Source organism: Vanessa cardui, chromosome 25 (assembly GCF_905220365.1).
Source record: "Vanessa cardui chromosome 25, ilVanCard2.1, whole genome shotgun sequence".
NCBI classification, from domain to species: Eukaryota; Metazoa; Arthropoda; class Insecta; order Lepidoptera; family Nymphalidae; genus Vanessa; species Vanessa cardui.
Genome location: NC_061147.1, coordinates 6,235,856 through 6,253,371, shown reverse-complemented (window position 1 = coordinate 6,253,371; position 17,516 = coordinate 6,235,856). Strand labels below are relative to the sequence as shown.

At 36.8% G+C, this 17,516-nt stretch overlaps 2 protein-coding genes across 7 annotated transcripts in view; one reads left to right on the top strand and one right to left on the bottom strand.

Annotated features, from left to right (window-relative positions):
- The window catches only part of LOC124540396 (protein pangolin, isoforms A/H/I/S), a 148,311-nt gene extending 137,084 nt beyond the window's left edge, over positions 1 to 11,227 (top strand). For 2 of the 5 annotated variants that reach the window (XM_047117899.1, XM_047117901.1), the window contains exons 9-12: positions 2,741 to 2,945; positions 3,475 to 3,640; positions 5,891 to 5,960; positions 8,154 to 11,227. In XM_047117899.1, coding sequence (XP_046973855.1) covers positions 2,741 to 2,945; positions 3,475 to 3,640; positions 5,891 to 5,960; positions 8,154 to 8,514 — 802 coding nt within the window. In that variant the 3' untranslated portion in view covers positions 8,515 to 11,227. Of the gene's footprint in view, positions 1 to 2,740; positions 2,946 to 3,474; positions 3,641 to 4,320; positions 4,475 to 5,890; positions 5,961 to 6,960; positions 7,911 to 8,153 lie in introns of those variants that run through there. The other 3 variants (XM_047117900.1, XM_047117903.1, XM_047117902.1) reach the window with 3 other exon arrangements.
- A 3,734-nt stretch (positions 11,228 to 14,961) lies between these two features.
- The window catches only part of LOC124540475 (dihydropyrimidinase), a 71,711-nt gene continuing 69,156 nt past the window's right edge, over positions 14,962 to 17,516 (bottom strand). For both annotated transcript variants that reach the window (XM_047118079.1, XM_047118077.1), the window contains exons 11-14: positions 17,240 to 17,324; positions 16,655 to 16,795; positions 15,676 to 15,798; positions 14,962 to 15,124 (exon numbers count right to left, since the gene is read on the bottom strand). In XM_047118079.1, the coding sequence (XP_046974035.1) occupies positions 15,045 to 15,124; positions 15,676 to 15,798; positions 16,655 to 16,795; positions 17,240 to 17,324 (429 nt within the window). In that variant the 3' untranslated portion in view covers positions 14,962 to 15,044. The remainder of the gene's footprint in view (positions 15,125 to 15,675; positions 15,799 to 16,654; positions 16,796 to 17,239; positions 17,325 to 17,516) is intronic.

The window sequence follows — 17,516 nt, the reverse complement described above, 5'->3', positions numbered from 1 at the left end:
AACTCGTTATCCTCAAATCGCCTTCATCCTAGCCGTCTGGACAGCTATTAGGGTCTGGTATTCAAAACCTACATATTGTTCTTGCCTTCAGCTTCATACAGATTGACTCACCCTTCACGATCGTCAGCTACAAACTATTTGATTATTTTTCCAACGTAGATTTATGGATTGCCAGAATGTGATTATTATTTAAACCAAGATATAAAAACTGTCTTGATCTTTAGTCTGTATTCTGTATGTACTTTGGGTATGGATTCACTATCAAGACTGCTTGATATCACATGTATAAGGTTTGAAAAGGATATCAATACTTATCGTCTGTTCATAAAGTATACAAACGACAATAAAAAGTAACAACATAAGTATATACATTACACACACACAAACATCTTCCTATAATGTAGGGACGTCAAAATAAAAGATGTCAAAATTCGGATCATGAAAAACAGTATAGTCGTTCTACCAAATAGGAAGACAATCTAATGAAAAATGCACCAAAAAAGACATAAGAAATCAGAATAAGTATTCCCCATTTCCCATTTTTAACTGACAAAGGAAGTCATTACATTCGCGTCGTTTTCTCCGAACTAATTTACCGAATTAAACTATACTTGACGTATCGAACTAACTATAACAAGTATGTTCGGTTCGACTATTTCAGTCCGAACAACGCAGGAAGTCGTTATTCAGGATTCCACACGATTATTAATATTGTCAACGATCTGAATAAATCGCTTGGGTGGACAGTTACGTTTTTGTCACGAAAATTGTCTTCCTTTTAATGGTATCCCGTTAATTGGATTTTGGGATGACACGGTTCTAACTTGATCATTATTTATATAACCGTGACGGCCCAGTGATTAGAACGAGTGGATCTAAACCAAAGATTGCGTGTTCAAATTCAGATTGAAATTCAATTTTGCAAGTTGGTAGGACTTTGTGCAAGCCCGTCTGGGTAGGTACCAACCACTCATCAGTTATTCTACCGCTAAACAACAGTACTTAGTATTGTTGTGTTCCGGTTTGAAGGATGAGTGACATAAGGTCTTAATTCCCAAGGTTGGTGGCACATTGACGATGTAAGGAATAGTTAATATTTCTTACAGCGTCATTGTCTATGGGTGATAGTGACCACGTGACCACTTACCATCAGGTGGCCTATATGCTCGTCCGCCAACCTATACCATAAATAAAAATAAAAAAAATAAAATAAAGATAATAGTTGCTGAAAGAAAAACATATTTAGGAAACTTATATCTATGCCTGTATTTAGTAGGCGTGCCTGTTTTACAGTGAAATAAAACTTTAAAAATCTACATTTATAATACTGAGCACATGGTTCTGTTAATACAAAGTACATAGAATGATGGTATCCGTATCCGAACACGCGACCTTCAATTAAATATCCGCGCGTCCTATCCATTAAGCCATCTTTTATACTAGCTCCATAATGTATCAGCGTATGCTAGTGTTTTATTGTTAGTATCAGATGTTTATTATATACAAAGTGTATATAATACTCAAATATGCTCTTCATATGACACACCTCTATAATAGGATTAAATAATTATTACACAGAAGAACATAAATATGTAATTTGACGACCTCTATGGTCGAGTGGCGTGTGCACCAGTTTCCATGGGTACTCCAAAACCAAGGTCCTGAGTTCGATACCCGGTCGAGTCGATGTAAAGTTCATTAGTTTTCTATGTTGTCTACCGTTACCGTCGTTACTTCTGATTTTCCATAACACAAGTGCTTTAGCTACTTACATTGGGATCAGAGTTATGTATGTGATGTTGTGCAATATTTATTTATTTATGTAATATACAGAAAGAGGCGAATTGACTGTTAAAAAATATATGATAAAATGTTGGAATCGTTTAATACAATCTAATATTCAAATTAAATAAAAAAAAACGATAATAGATTCCACATGTTCGCCGGTGTCAATGCGATGCGTACGCGCACCGGAAGCCCCGTCTATTTCCAACCGGACGCGCGCTTGTTTATTGTATGTCTGTCTGTGTCGTTAACACCTAAACTCGCATTAAGACGTTCATTGATATAAGATAAGTATGATAGATCGTGGGCTGATTGATTAAAAAACTACCAGGTGTGGACTATATATGAGGCGTATACATTTGACTTCGAATTACATAATTATCATAAATTTGACAAATAGTATAAATATTTATATTTAATTTTATTAATGCTTTTATATATATAAATATTATCCATTTCTTAGACATTTAAAAATTGGTTTGTTTATGAAGCTTTATAAAAACTTCAATTTGTTTTGATCTACCAAAAGTAAGCTCAACAAACACCCTGTGAAAACAGTATTCTGGCGATGATCCCAAGAAATATATATAAGAAACCTTCTTGGGTTACCGATGGTTCAATACTTGACCATAATCGGTGTGGCGCATCCTCGTGATTACTATAAAGTACAAGTCAGTTGGTTGAACGATGTACGCAGAAATACGTTCAAAAACAAGCTGTTATTTTTATATATTGTATAAACATACTGTACCTATGGTTTATGTTTTTTACTAGTTCCATAAATATAATTCCTTGAATCCGGTAAACAAATCTAAACAATTATTGTGATATTTTAATAAAATTGATTACTTTTTCTCCAATATGTTTAGGTGCAATTTTTTTATACTGTTATTTTTAGGTTTTTAGGTTATTTCAGTGACAGCGTCTTCATGTTCCCCGTCAATCCTAATTGCAGATCGCAAGACAAGGGGTCCAGTAGCAGCAGCGCCGAGAAGCCCGCTGACAGCTCAGCCAGCAGCAACAAGGAACAGAATAAGAAACCTCACATCAAAAAGCCCCTCAACGCCTTCATGCTCTACATGAAGGAGATGAGGGCGAAGGTAGTGGCCGAGTGCACGCTCAAGGAGTCCGCGGCCATTAACCAGATCCTCGGCAGACGGGTGAGTGACGTCACCGATAGTTGACATGCCATAGTTGTGTTACACCATACGATTGTTACATCAATGTCTCTAGTTATTTGTAGAGTTTATTAAACTACTGAACCGATTTGAAAGCCGCATCTAAAAGTTCCACTCTAGGATTATTCGAGGACATCGAATCTGATTTGTCTATTGTTCTTGTATACGACGTGGTCTTTTAAGTTGAAACGTTTCTAAGAATTATATGTATATATATAATTTTATATTGACGTTGTGCTCATTGTTAATCTTGTTAGGAAAACGATCCGTGTCGCGAGTAAACACAAGTCGGCGCGCATTCTGGAAGACAATGAATCGTGTCCGTATCAGACATCTACGCTCGGCGTATCGAATAACAAATATCTTAGCTACCGAGAAGGGGCCGTTACGCTTCTCGGAACGCGATCTCGTTCCTAACAAGAGTAGCAACCGATGCTCCACGCACTCGTGGCCGCACGCCCGACCGATGGCAACGTTGTGTTCGTAATGCAATATACTCATAAATACGCAGTGGCATTCGTTGAGTCGCGAGGAGCAGGCAAAGTACTATGAGAAAGCGAGACAAGAGAGACAGCTTCATATGCAGCTGTACCCCGGGTGGAGCGCGCGGGACAACTACGGTTACGGTTCCAAAAAGAAAAAGCGGAAAAAGGACCGCGGTCCCGCAGAGCTGGGAGGTATTGGACCCTAGGCCGAGACCCGACACGAGGGGATGGATTGTCACGTCGACGCTTCTGTACACTCGCTTCACCCTTACCCACCCTACCTCGCCCGAGACCTGCCCGCACTCCTCACTAACCTCCAGAGACTTGCTTGCGCCGTCCAGGGCTCCTAACACGAACTAACCGGCTTGTTCCCGCCGACGAGCACCCGTGACCCGTGTCCCTGTATGTGAGTGTGCGTGTGTGCGTGTTACTCCAGTGTGTTAGTGCGGCGGCCGGTGGTGCCTGTGCTAGAAAAGCGGCTGGAACCGTCGCCCGCGAGGCGAGCGGCGTCGGGCGCGCGGGCTCGCTCGCGCCCGCGCCCCCCGCGTCGCTCGGCTCCCATGCGTGTTCTGTGTACTGTAGTCGTCGAGTGACCGTGTACTCGTGTACTCACCCTACACCCCTGTACGCCGATCGGAAACTATATTGGTTTGATCTATGTCTAGACGAGGCGCGACGATACCGACCGCAGAATAGGTTCTGTGAGGAACACCACAATTGGCCATTCTCATTTTTGGGGCGTAGGTTCAAAATTTGTCGAGGGGAACGCTCACTGCGGGCTGTTTTTCTAGCACTAACGCTAGGGCGCGATCGCGAACCACCGTCGAAGTGCATTTCTCTTTTGTTTCCATATTGCGGCGTGTTCGGTACAGTGGCATGCGCTCGGCCGTGAGGAGCAAGCCAAGTATTACGAGTTGGCGCGGCGCGAGCGCCAGCTGCACATGCAGCTCTATCCCGATTGGTCGTCTAGGGCAAATACGCAAAGGGGCAAGAAGAGGAAACGAAAACAGGAGACAACCGATGGAGGTACTGCCTTGCAACGACCGCTGCCAACCCCCGCTGTCCCCTCCGCACCTCAGCCTCCCGTCAGTTCTCCCCGTGTCTGAGACATTTCATCGGCAAAAGAATATAATATAAACGAAACGATGAAAGTCAGGCACGATTTCCACGATTCAGCACGTGGTCAGCGACGGACGTCTCGTCGCGCATAGTCGCTCCAGTTCATTTAAAAATGAGGTCAATTAATAAAGGATTAGCTAGAGACGTCCGCCGCTCTCAGACCCAGCGCCTCCCTCCCCCGACCCACCGCCCCCTATCCCCTGGCATCGCTCACGCTCCCATGTGCGAGTTCAATTGCTTTGAACTTTATCCGTACCGACCGAACGACGTAGAAATATTGCCGAATGTCTATGGTTGAAGGGGTACAGGTTGTAGACATATATGAGCATTTTTTATTTAATATATATCGCATTTATTTATTTTTCTTTTGTTATTACAACGCTATTTTATGAAAGAATCCCTGATGTAAGTGGCACTCCTTCGAAGGTTGTCCCGGTTTTTGGCTTTCCGTCCTGCTCCAAGTGCCGCCTACGTATTCGGGGAGCGTGCATGTTTTATTCAACAGTCAATATTTGAATACTTGAGTAATTGCTTTGCAGGGACTGTATACATGTGCTCAGTGTAAAGGCTGGGACAGCCTTCTCCATACATTGCAAGTATGCGAAGGAGTTCTGTGAGTCACCAGTATGCATGAAGACGTCCTGCTATTACAAAGCGAACGGTTGACGGCACAGGCCTGAATATCGAAGGAGACAAGTCCCGAGGACTCGACTAGACTGTTTTAATTTCAACAAAAGCTGCCGATGCTTCTGTTTTCTTTATTAATGATACTGGCCAAATGAACATCAATATTTATTTTGATTCCGGAGAACCTATTCTGCTTGAATTTGCTTATGAGCGTCATGTTTATTTGTGATTGTTTTTATTTCGACTAGCAATAGCGTAGTTAGAGGTTTATTTTGTCGAAGTTTATGCGAGTAGAGCGCTATTATTTAAACCAATGTTTTTTCCGTTATTTTCATTTGATCCGTTCCTGTCCCTGCATGTTTACTAACATGTTTAACGGTGTTGGTGCATGTCGCTTTGTAGTTTAGTATTTTAGCATATTTTTTTAACGCTTCCGATATTATTTTTTTTAGTAAATTTCTTTCTGCAAACCATGGCGTCATATTCCGGTCCCTTAATTTAATTTGTTCATTGCTAAATTTGATGACGTCATTTAAATTTTGAAAACTTACTATTGATTAGTCTCTTAATTTGCATTTGGAATATATTTGATTTGCCTAAAGACCCGCAGTTTTGAAATTAATGAGATATCAATTTTGTTTTTGTATGTGTCCAGTACGAGAGCGAATTCTAATTGAGATTTTTAAAAATTTTCAGGAAATAACTTGAAGAAATGTCGAGCGAGGTACGGCCTCGACCAACAGAACCAATGGTGCAAGCCTTGCAGGTGGGTGTTTTCGATTTATCTTTTTATTATTTTGCTTTTCCAAACAAACAATAATGAACCGATGAAAAAGAAACAGCAATAGCATTCTAAAAGGTCATTATTTTCAATTTTATATTGTTTCTATGTGGAAAGACTTGGCTTATCTTTATGTCTTTATTTTACGGAAAGTCCACGAAGAGCCTAGTCGTAACATATGTTTTATTTTAATTAGTTCTTATAAAACTCGACTAAATCTGTAGTAGATGTTGTGTTTTGTATTTGGACATACACATATATCCGATATCCTGTTACGCTGTGCTCTCTACCTCGTACCTGTCAAATAAGGGCATACGTTAAAAGCGAAGCAGAGAAAGGTTCAGAAAATGTGTCTTTTCACAAAGAAATAAAATTTTGACGTAGAATCACACGGAATAGATTTTTTTGAAAGTAGACAAAGTGTGAAGTCGTAGTGAAAAATATAGGCATTAGAGGAATAGTTCCGACAGACCTGACGACAGAGAGAGGGCAATCATTTGTCGAAGAAAGCTTTCAAAAAAATCTTGACACATTTTCTGAATAACGCTCGCTTTTTTTGGAATAATACTGTTAATAGTCGTACTATAAGATCCGTGAAGACATTTATACTCATTGAAATGTTTTTTCCACTCATGATTGCCGCTTCTCACGGATCGATGCTGGATTCCGCTGGCACTATTGGTGACTGTTTCCGTTCCGTCGCTCTTTATACATTTTTATCATTCAACCGAACGCTACTTGATTCTTGATATTTACCATTTTATCCTCTCTTCCTCTTATTTTTCAATAATTGCATTCATTATTACGACGCTTATAACCTTTTTCTCTTTAAATACTACTTACTACTCAAACAACATTTTGTATTATATTAAATGGATATCTGCTCTTAATTTTGCTAACAATTAAATATTTTCAAACTTGCTTTCAAATTTGCAATTCATTAAAAAATACCATTTCTTCTGCCTATTCATACTTTGCTAATCAGTCCGGAATCAAGTAGCGTCATGGTGTCGGGGGGGTTAGGGCTCCTCCGGCCAGAACCGGCCACGCCACTACCGGCCGCTAGCTTGGTGGGGAGCCCACCCCAAGAGCCTACGTATGTGAACCTCTAGTGCCGGCCTGCCGCCGCCGGACGACACACGGTCAGTTTCTAGGCGAGACTTTGGCATTTGTGTTACAAGAGTGATTAGACAATGCGTGGATCATATCGAGATTAATATGGAAATAAATGCGACAGCCTTGCGCATGCGCAGCTTGAAGCTCGTTGCGTTCTATCGTCTCGTAATCAGAACAAATCGAAAAATATATCATTTTCATAGAGAATTTGAGACAAATCTCAACTATGACTCCATCTTGAGTTTTAGTATTTAAATCATGTAATCACATAACATAAAGTAACGGAATTCGTCATTTCAAATCGATGATTCATGAAGTTTACTGCAAGGAATTCGAGATATGATCACCGTATGTGTGTGAGCTTGAAGCATGAAGTTCACATATTAAACAGATAATGTTGTGTTTGTTTTGTTTGTTGTCTGTAGCAACCTTCAGCTGGTCTAAAAACAGCTATATTTTTTTAATTTGACCATATTGATGCCAATGTCTCAAATCGTAGAAAACCATGCAGTCTGTATGAAACAAAGATTGCGTTTTCTGCTCTGAATGTCGTAAGCTTAAAGGATTTTCGTTCCTGAGTAGTATTTTTTTGTTGTTGTCGTAGATATTTGGAATCATTTTGAATAAAACCGTTTGATAACGCAGCATGAGTGATTCGATGTATTTCTACGTTTTCAGTACTTTATAAAATTACTTTAACATTTTCAAGCATGTCTTTTGTTTAACATTTGTGTTGATATTTGGAAATGTCGTTTTATTTTGTTCTTTTTTCTTAGGTCTAGCTTTAGATGTTTTTCGTACGTTTTTGGTTTTTTTTTATAGGGCACAAACATTTGATTTGTTATTTGTAACATAGCTTGTAAATAGTCGTTATTTTTTTTTTCTTTGATGGAAATTAAGTATACGTTTTTTACACAATGCGTAATTCTTTCAATTTAATTACATCGACAAAAAAATATATTTTTTTATTTCAGTTTGTCCTCAAACAGAAAAACGTATGCTTAATAATCCTAAATAATCTTTAAACGGACAATGTCTAACATTGTGTATGTAACGTTCCAGGCGGAAGAAGAAGTGCGTGCGCTACATGGAAGCCCTAGCAGCTGCCGCGGGGACCGTCTCCCTTCCGATGGTGACCCCTCAGTCCCCCTGCTCTGAGGAGGACGTCAAACTCGAGGAGCTCTCGGACGCGTCGAGCGACGAGGCCGACACACCCCTCAACTCGGCCTCCAGCCCCGGGGGCCTCAGCGCCCTGTCGTCGCTGGCGTCCCCCGCGTCCGACCCTCCGCCCCCGCCCCGGAACCCCGTGGGCACGAATCCCCGGGACGCGAATAACCCTCTGTCTGTGGGCCAGCTCACCTCCCAGTCCTGGCCGAGAGCGGCCCAGGCGCGGCCCGGCCACGAAGTGATATCGGTTTCATAGTGACGGTGGAACACGTCCGGTGCCCGCCGACGCACGGACGCGACTGAACGCGGACCAGCCTGAGCGTGCGCATTCAACTCATTTTGAATTTCGAACCGCATTGCGCGCCAAGACGACCCCGCCCCGAGACTCCTTGGACGCTTCGCCCCGGGCGCGGTCGTACTGGACCCCAATGCGAGCGCCGCCAACGAGGTTTACTTTGTGAAATGGACTACGAGTGGTTAGCGACATTTCAAGTACGGTAGTGACACCTGTCGTTTGTTTGTAGAAGCGTGGAAGCGCCATCTAGTAGGCTGGTTCGGAAACAGTTCGTGTTGGTTGTGATAAATACAAGGTACCATTGAAAACTTTATAAACTGGTTCAGAGATAACTGCAGAGGTTCTATCGGGTGCTAATAGACACGGGTTTCGTGGTCGTCGGGAATATCGACATTTACGATACTTTTCGTTTCTAAATGATTCTTGTATGAAAAATCACAAACCTACTCAGTATATTGCTACAATTTAGGATCGAGTGGTTTTAATTTAGAATGGCCTAATGCATTTACTCATTATTTAACGGAATGTCCGATATTTCCGACGATCAGTGTGTTCTGTGAAAAGAAAACTATGTATATTCACGTATATTATAATAACCGAATAACTTACCAGCTTAGACCCCAATACAGTCATCGTTGATCTCAAAATTAGCCACGAGTCGCACGTCTGACCCGCGCTTCGCCGAGTCGATATAATTCCCATCACTAGTCACACCTTTGCGTGCCATCCAATAGTCTCAGGCATCAATCACTCACTAATGTTTCAAGATATAACACTTTGTGAATGGATTACAGGTGTGTTTATTTGTTGTTACGTGCCTTTACCCTCATGTGGAGATTCACATTTCTTTAAATTCGAAATTCGAAAATTGTTTGTTTTTCAATTGTTTTTGAATGGCAACACATGCACCGAGTACGGACGATGTTCCGCTGAGCGATTCTCGCCTCTACTGCTCTCTTATTACGGACGTTTTTAACCTAATATGATTTTGTCGACGGCCTGCACCAGATAAGGTTCCATGTAGCGTTAGAGTTCGTTTTTAGTTTATAAATTCCCTTCGTCGGGCGTGTGTATAAAGTAAGAGTTAAGATACGAGGAAGGGATACCTGTTTTTCCGTTGTGCGGAACTCATTAGACTGTCGTAGATTAGAGTAGGCGCGTTGTGTGAGCGGTCACGGGGTGTACCGGCGGCAACTTCCAAACTAAATTAATCCAAATCTGTTCTTATATAATTTGTATGAAATGTAAACAATATCGCGCTGTCTCTTTCTTATCTATCAATGAAATAATCATTCGATATTCCATTGCATAAAATTTAATAAATTAACTAAGAAATATATTTTATTATTAATTCGTGTGGACATTTAAATTTTATACAAATTAATGTAAAACAGATTATTATATTAAACTATGGTCTTCTTCAATATTAAAGTATATGAAATAAATTTATCTTAAGATTGCTATCTAATTTGTCGCTTCGTATAGAGAATCGTTGAACTTGTTATCGGTACATCACCAACCTGTATAGGTGAATACACAGAGTAATGTATAAAGTCTAGGCTAATCTAACTGTGTCATATTAGATAATAAGTGTATTATTCTACTTACATATACATATATATACATTATTGCTATAAAAAGATGTTTAAATGAAAAATATTAGTTGAATACTGATACAAATGAAAGGTTTTCATCGTACATATCTGAAAATCTTAAATTATTGTTTAAAAGTTTTATCAATATCGACCCAGAGTATGTCATCGCTCGTATGTTGTAAATAACGTTTGTAATTCGCGAAATGATTAGAACATTTTTTTTTGATTATGAAAAAAATGATTGCATTTATTATTATTATTGTGAAGATTAGTACCCTCGGAATGTTCTCGGATGGTTTGTTTTGTCCAGCACTTCTTTTTGTTGTTTTATTGTTATTATTAAGAATTTTAACGTTGTTAAATGCAATTTCAATCCGTGACTCATCGATGATAAATTGTGCTTTGTGATCGAGAAATTAACGAGGAAATTAACCGAAAATCGAATCCTGAATAGTTTATTTTTATTGTATATTGAATGTCTGACAAGATGACTAATCGACTTCGTGACAAATCTGACAAGATTTCGTTCGCTCAACAATGGCTTGATTTTGCATGAAATTCGAACTTGTGCAATACTGAAATAATATGGGTACTTTATAGTTTTCTAAATATTAATTAGATTTTCCGTAAAATTTGTTTTTAAGGATATTTGAATTTATATGGAATTTGATATTTTGTGTTCTAAACGAAGACGTTTTATTTTTTAAATAATTTTTGAGTTTGTATTTGCTTTCGTGACGTCAGCGAATGCGTGCCAAAACCATCTTAGAACCTAAAGCAGATTGCCAGGGATATACAAATGGACAGTAAACTTTTCTATATATAATCTGTGCCAAATTTAACTAAACGCTGGTATGATCCAATACCTAATACCTCTGAAAGGTCTTTTATGTTGATAGATTTTATAGGTTGTTTTTATTGTTAAGATGGTAAAGACAAAGCGGCTCCTGCGAAGAGCTAGTTATTATTTTTTTTTGTAGGAAAAATTTGTCAAATTAGAAAACTCAATTATTAGGTCTGGACCCGTGTCTTGTGTTCAGTCGAACGAATATTATTTTAATAAACAGCATAAAATTGTACCTTTGTCTTTATTTCCACATCCCAACCCGTAATCTTACATATGATATTTTGATGAGTAATATTTTTTTTTTTTATAAATAAATAAGAGACAACATCACTTACATTACTCTGATCCCAATGTAAGTAGCTTAAGCACTTGTGTTATGGAAAATCAGAACTAACGAGGGTACAACAAACACCCAGACCCAAGACAACGTAGAAAAGTAATGGTATTCTACATCGACTCTGCCGGGAATCGAACCCGGGACCTCGGAGTGGCATACCCATGAAAACCAGTGTACACACCACTCGACCACGGAGGTCTTCAAATCGTCTCTTATGGGCTAATCATCATAATATATAAGACATCAAATATGCTTATTTGATGTCTGCGATTAGCCCATAAGAGTAATGTATTGTACACCAAATTAGGTGTTTGAATAGGTAATTAAGAAATGTACATAGTAATGGAAAAATTGATAGGTTCCATTATCAATCAGAAATTATTCATAGAATATCTTGTATGCAACGTTTCTGCTTCGTGCAAAAGAAAACCTACCAGAGCTCTTTAAACCAAAATATATGATCAACTATTGGTATATTTTTGATTATAGTGATTTAACAGCCATAATTTAAACAACGGTGCTTGATCAGTGTTCACAGTAAAAGGTGTACTCACACTGTATTAACTAGGTTTTGATAAAATTGTGAAAACAAAATCTAGAGTATTATATATAAATTCGAAAATAATTCCTTGGTTTGGCTGTGTTGCTCTTTAACGCCAAATTACTGAACCGAATTTGATTAAATTATGTATGAAGCATGCTTGAACTTCATAGATATAGGATACTGTTTTATGTTACTCCTAAAAGTGCGACAACTTATTTCTTACACCGGCTGACTGACTTTACTTTTTTTAAATAAAAAGTACTGTGTGTGCCTTGATATATGCTTGTGCAATCTTTTGAGCCCACTTCCAGGCGCTTATGTTAGGTTAGGTTAGCATGTTGCGTCCAGCAATAATAGTTCAGATATTCAAAATATTGAAACTATAATAAAATAGTTAAATAAACAGTGACTAAATATAAAAAAATGATATCTTACGAAGTATAAAATTCCATAAATGCATACACATTTCAATAATAGTTTAATCGTTAGGAAATCTTTAAGTTTAGTTTTAAAACAAAATTTGCGTTTTTACTCCACCATGGACCAATAGGCTGCATTTTTGAATGATGAATCTCATATCAATTATTTTAACTTTCATGAATAATACCTGAACATACATTTTACTGATTAGTAACAGCAATATATATATGTTAAGTGTAATTAGGTGCAAAATTATTTGAATAACTGAACTGAATTGTTCTGGACACAGATTTCGCAGTGTTTCTTAAATTATATTATGTCTAGTAGTGGAATTGTTAGAATATTTTGTTTGTAGTTTATAACAAAATTCTTATTTTAATAAGAGTATACACAGACACACAGCTGATTATCCGTTTTAGTTGTAAATAAAGACATAAATGAAACAGGTATGTGTGAGATTACATTGTTTATTTGTGACAATGCAGTAAAGGACAGACGTACAAAAATTATAAAACACTATAAAACATGATGCCGATTACAAAGACAAATAACGTTTCAATGTTATAGTGTAGAGTCTAATACAAGATATAAGATCTTTGGTTACACAGAGTTTGTAGAAGTATTTTAAAAATATTAATTACAAATGACGATCAGAGATGGCGTTACTTGCAAAGAGAATGTCGTTAGAGAGAAATAATTTTTAAGTGCTAATAATTCTAATAATCTTAAAATAATTTATACTTATAGCGTCAAATAACATTTTCAACTGGAACACACAAATAGGTTTTATAATAACATTATTATAAGTACAATAAGTTTCTACAGACAGGGCTAACTTGTTAAGTTAAAAATAATTGTGACATCTGATTCAAAAATAACATAACATATAATAGCATATAATATATCATTCAAACGAAGAACACAATCATATCTGAAGCTACTGACTATATTATTTTTCATTAATAATCTTAACTAACAGTAAAATATTAGACCAATACAGTTTGACACTACAAGAGTTTAAAAATTCATTTTTATAGTATGCTTTGGCTAGAAAATTACAAAATTGTTTTTTTCTACTCGGCTACAGTGACTTATAAAGTTTAAATAAATGTTTCAATACAGTGACAATAAAACAAGTCATATTAAACATAGGTAGCAAATTGTAAAAAATGTCAACTATATAATTTTAATATGTAATGATGTTAACAATATTTAAATTATTGAGTATATTTTCAAATAGATTCCTCACTCAAGTTTTAATGAAATTACATTTTTTTTTCTCTTCTAAGGATACTTAAAGATTAGGAGCGATTACAACATTACATAAAATAAAGAGTCACAATTGAATCTTTGACTTTACATGGCTGAGAAGTCATTATACCATTGCTAGTAAGTCTTCACAAAATTATCATAATTTATTTAAACTTCATAAACCCACAATCACTATTTGGTCAATTATAATTCCGATACAAAATATTGTTAAACATCTTAAATTGCTAATAACATAAAAATATTTTTTTACCATGGTGTAAAAATGTTCGTCTAAATCTAATTTTGTCTACGGAATCAGTCTATAGATTAGAGAACTGAATAAATTAACGCGAATTATATTTACTAGAGCTACATGCATAAAGTAAGCATTCTAATACGAGGCTATAGTTACATAATTTTTCATAACATATCTAAAAAAATGCCATTAAATTATGAAGTTAGACAAAATTCGTCCAATAGAAATGCTTTGTTATAACTAATTATAAGTCTAAATTATATATGTAGTAATAAGATCCCATAAATGTCCCACAGGGCTAAGGTCTTAACCAACATTTTAATCACTTGATAGTAAAGTATATTATACAATACTATGTATAGATAAATTATTGAGGAGGTGTTTTTTGGAGCACAAAAAACTCCTTATTATAAGCATGCTATGTCAAGTCCTTACTAACTTGTATGGAGTTTAGAAACCTTTTTGTAGATTAGATTTGTGATCGGATTTTTGTCACTGCATTCTTAGTTAACATTTAACATAAATCACAAATTGTATTATATCTGACATTTCAATTAAATATTTTTATTTGTATGTATTTAAAAATAAATACAATAAAATATTGTAATGAAAGATACAATTTTTCTAATTAAAAATTGTAGTTAATAACGAAAATAATATATAAAAATCAACCGATCTTTTATGTTAAATTATGTGATTATAGCATATAAAAGATAACATAGGTTGGTTCCTGAACGCTCCAAGCTCAAACGAAAATGCGCTTTATTTGTGAAAAAATAAAAGTCAGATATATGTCAATTAAATATTACTTTTCTTTTAAACAGCCTTATTCATAAAGTTTATTAAACAATTCCATAATTTTGTATTGTATTGAATATATTTCAATTCAAAATACTCTATTCGATTTTGTCATTTATTAAATATTGTGTCTGGTCTATACTGTTTTATAAATATTTATGAATAAAAGGGTAAAAGGCTTGTATTGTAAAAAAGTGAAATATTCATTTACAATTATCAAGACTACCGAATGTAGTGCGTTAACAAATTGGATCAAAATTTGTACCAACATGTAAACATATCGTTTACAACTTTTAAAATGTATATTCAATAAAGAATACGGTCAACTGTCATTATGACAGTAACATTACAATTACCTTAATATTTTATTTTTCCACAAACAAGCATAACTAGCGCCGCTGCAAAGCAATCTTCTTTTCCGGCTGTAACCGGTTCGGACCGGTTTACCAGAGGCCGGATGACTTCCCGCCCGGTGGGTTTCGGACACGCACTGATGTTTTCGTATCCAAGCCTTCAAGTTCCTCTGTGAAATGGAAACGAAGAAAGAGTTTATATGATGTTACGCATGTTACTTTAACTATAAACTTTATTAAGTATTAACATTATTTTCTTTTATAACTGTAATAAATTTAATTAAAATAATAATATTCGTTAAACTGAAATATTTTTTGTATTGTTGTCCCGGTTTGAAAGTCGTACACATGTAATTACAGACGCGTCACGAAGTAACACATTTCTTAAATGAATATCTCATATAAAAGATTGTGGGCAATATTTTAATCGTATTTCAAAATATGTGGATAAATATGAATAATATGTGGTTGGTTCAATCTTGATGTTAGGATATCTCAAAATATAGTCAATATATAATTAAAAGATAAGTTATGTGTTCTGTCAATAAAATAAAAGTAGAATATCGAATATTACATAACTAGGAAACTGTAATTAGTATAAATTAGTAATGTAATGTACATATCTTAAAATGAATATATCAAGTTAACATCCGGCTCGAAGGACCAAATCTTCGTTATGGATTTATTTGCTTTCTTTTGAAAGATTTGTAAGGTGACTCACGGCTGATAGAAAAGGTGGAGTTTTGCAAGTCTCGCTGTCCGGGCTCCCGCATCTTGCGTCCCGTGGGGGTGCTGCAGCCCGACACCGACAGACCTTCCATCTGCTTGTTGGATATGCTGAGCTCTGTAAAGCATACAAACATTAAAATTACAATTATTGAAACTTTTAAACTGTATAAATTCAACTAAAAATTAAATAAGATATGGCATTTTAAAATTTTGTTTAATTCAATATTTATTTAAAGGTTCCAGATTGATAAATATAGGATTATCAGTATCATGTCTTATGTGTAGACTTTTTGGAGTGCTTTTTTATGTCAGTCTGAATAAAAAGGTATGATTATAATGTAGACCAATGAAAACCAAAACTTATTACAATTTGCTACATGCCAATAAAATAGAGAAAAACTAGGTAGATGTTTGTGCAAGACCGTTTGGTTACCACCAGGTACCACCCATTGATCATATTCTACCGCCAAGCAGCACTTGTATTGTTGTGATCCAGGTATAGGGCTGAGTGATCCTGTATAACTACAGACACGAACGATAGAATAACTTAGTTCCCAAGATTGTTGGCGCATCGGAGATGTAAGGAAAGATGGTGATCATTTACCATCACGTGGCCCCAATGCGCATTCGCCTAGCTATTTAAAATATTTTTACTTGGTGGTAGGGCTTTGTGCAAGCCCGTCTGGGTAGGTACCACCCACTCATCAGTCATTCTACCGCCAAATAACAGTACTCAGTTTTGTTGTATTCCGGTTTTATGTTGAGTGAGCCAGTGTAACTACAGGCACAAGGGACATAACATCTTAGTTCCCAAGGTTGGTGGCACATTGACGATGTAAGGAATGGTTAATATTTCTTGCAGTGTCATTGTTTATGGGTGATGGTGACTACTTACCATCAGGTGGCCCATATGGTCGTCCGCCAACCTAAACCATAAAAAAAAATCATCCTGTATACGTAGGTGAGCTCACCGGTGGGAGTCCCGTTGGTGTAGATGGGCGAGGCTCGCGGGGACTCTGGCGCGGCGGGCGGCGCCGCGCTGGGGGCGCGCTCGCCACGCGCGCCGTACACGGCCGGCGCGTTGGGCGGCGTGGGCAGGAACTTGCCGAAGCCTGTGCACACACACACACACACACAAACTCAAATTCCTTTATTCAATATAAAAGCATTACACTTACTTATTGATTGTCAAATAAACACTACCACCGGTTCGGAAAAAGGAACACCCTGACCTGAGAAGAACCGGCGAAAGAAACTCAGCGGGTCTTTTTTTTCTGTTATTTTTTTTTTGTCAAATTTATAAGGTACATAGTAGTACATGATATAGCCGGTTTGACAACTAATAACTATGACCTTGACTTGACATTGCACTCAATAGTGTTGCAATATAATCTGTGGTAGTCATTGAGAATAAGTGGAGAAAAATGTTTGAGGAAGTTTGTTTTTCGATTTTATATTATTTTTCATGGCAAAATTATTTTACCTTTATTCATTAAATTATAATATTTAAGAATAAAGCGAATGCAACAGGTGATGAGATAATAATAATCTGTTACCTTCAACGACTCGCAGTTCGCCGTCGTCGAGGCAAACGCGACCGTTGACGATGACGTACTGCGGGCTACCGATTACGTGTTGACCCTGAAAATACAGTAAGTTATCACTGCTGTGACTTTTTGAAGCTGTTGACAAGTAATATATAACAACAACTGTTATATATTATGAGGTCTCCATAAAATGAGAGCGATCAAATTAAATTTTTTTGTTAATTAATATGTCTTAATTCAATATATTACGCATTCTTGTTGACTGTCAATTTTTTTTTATGACAGG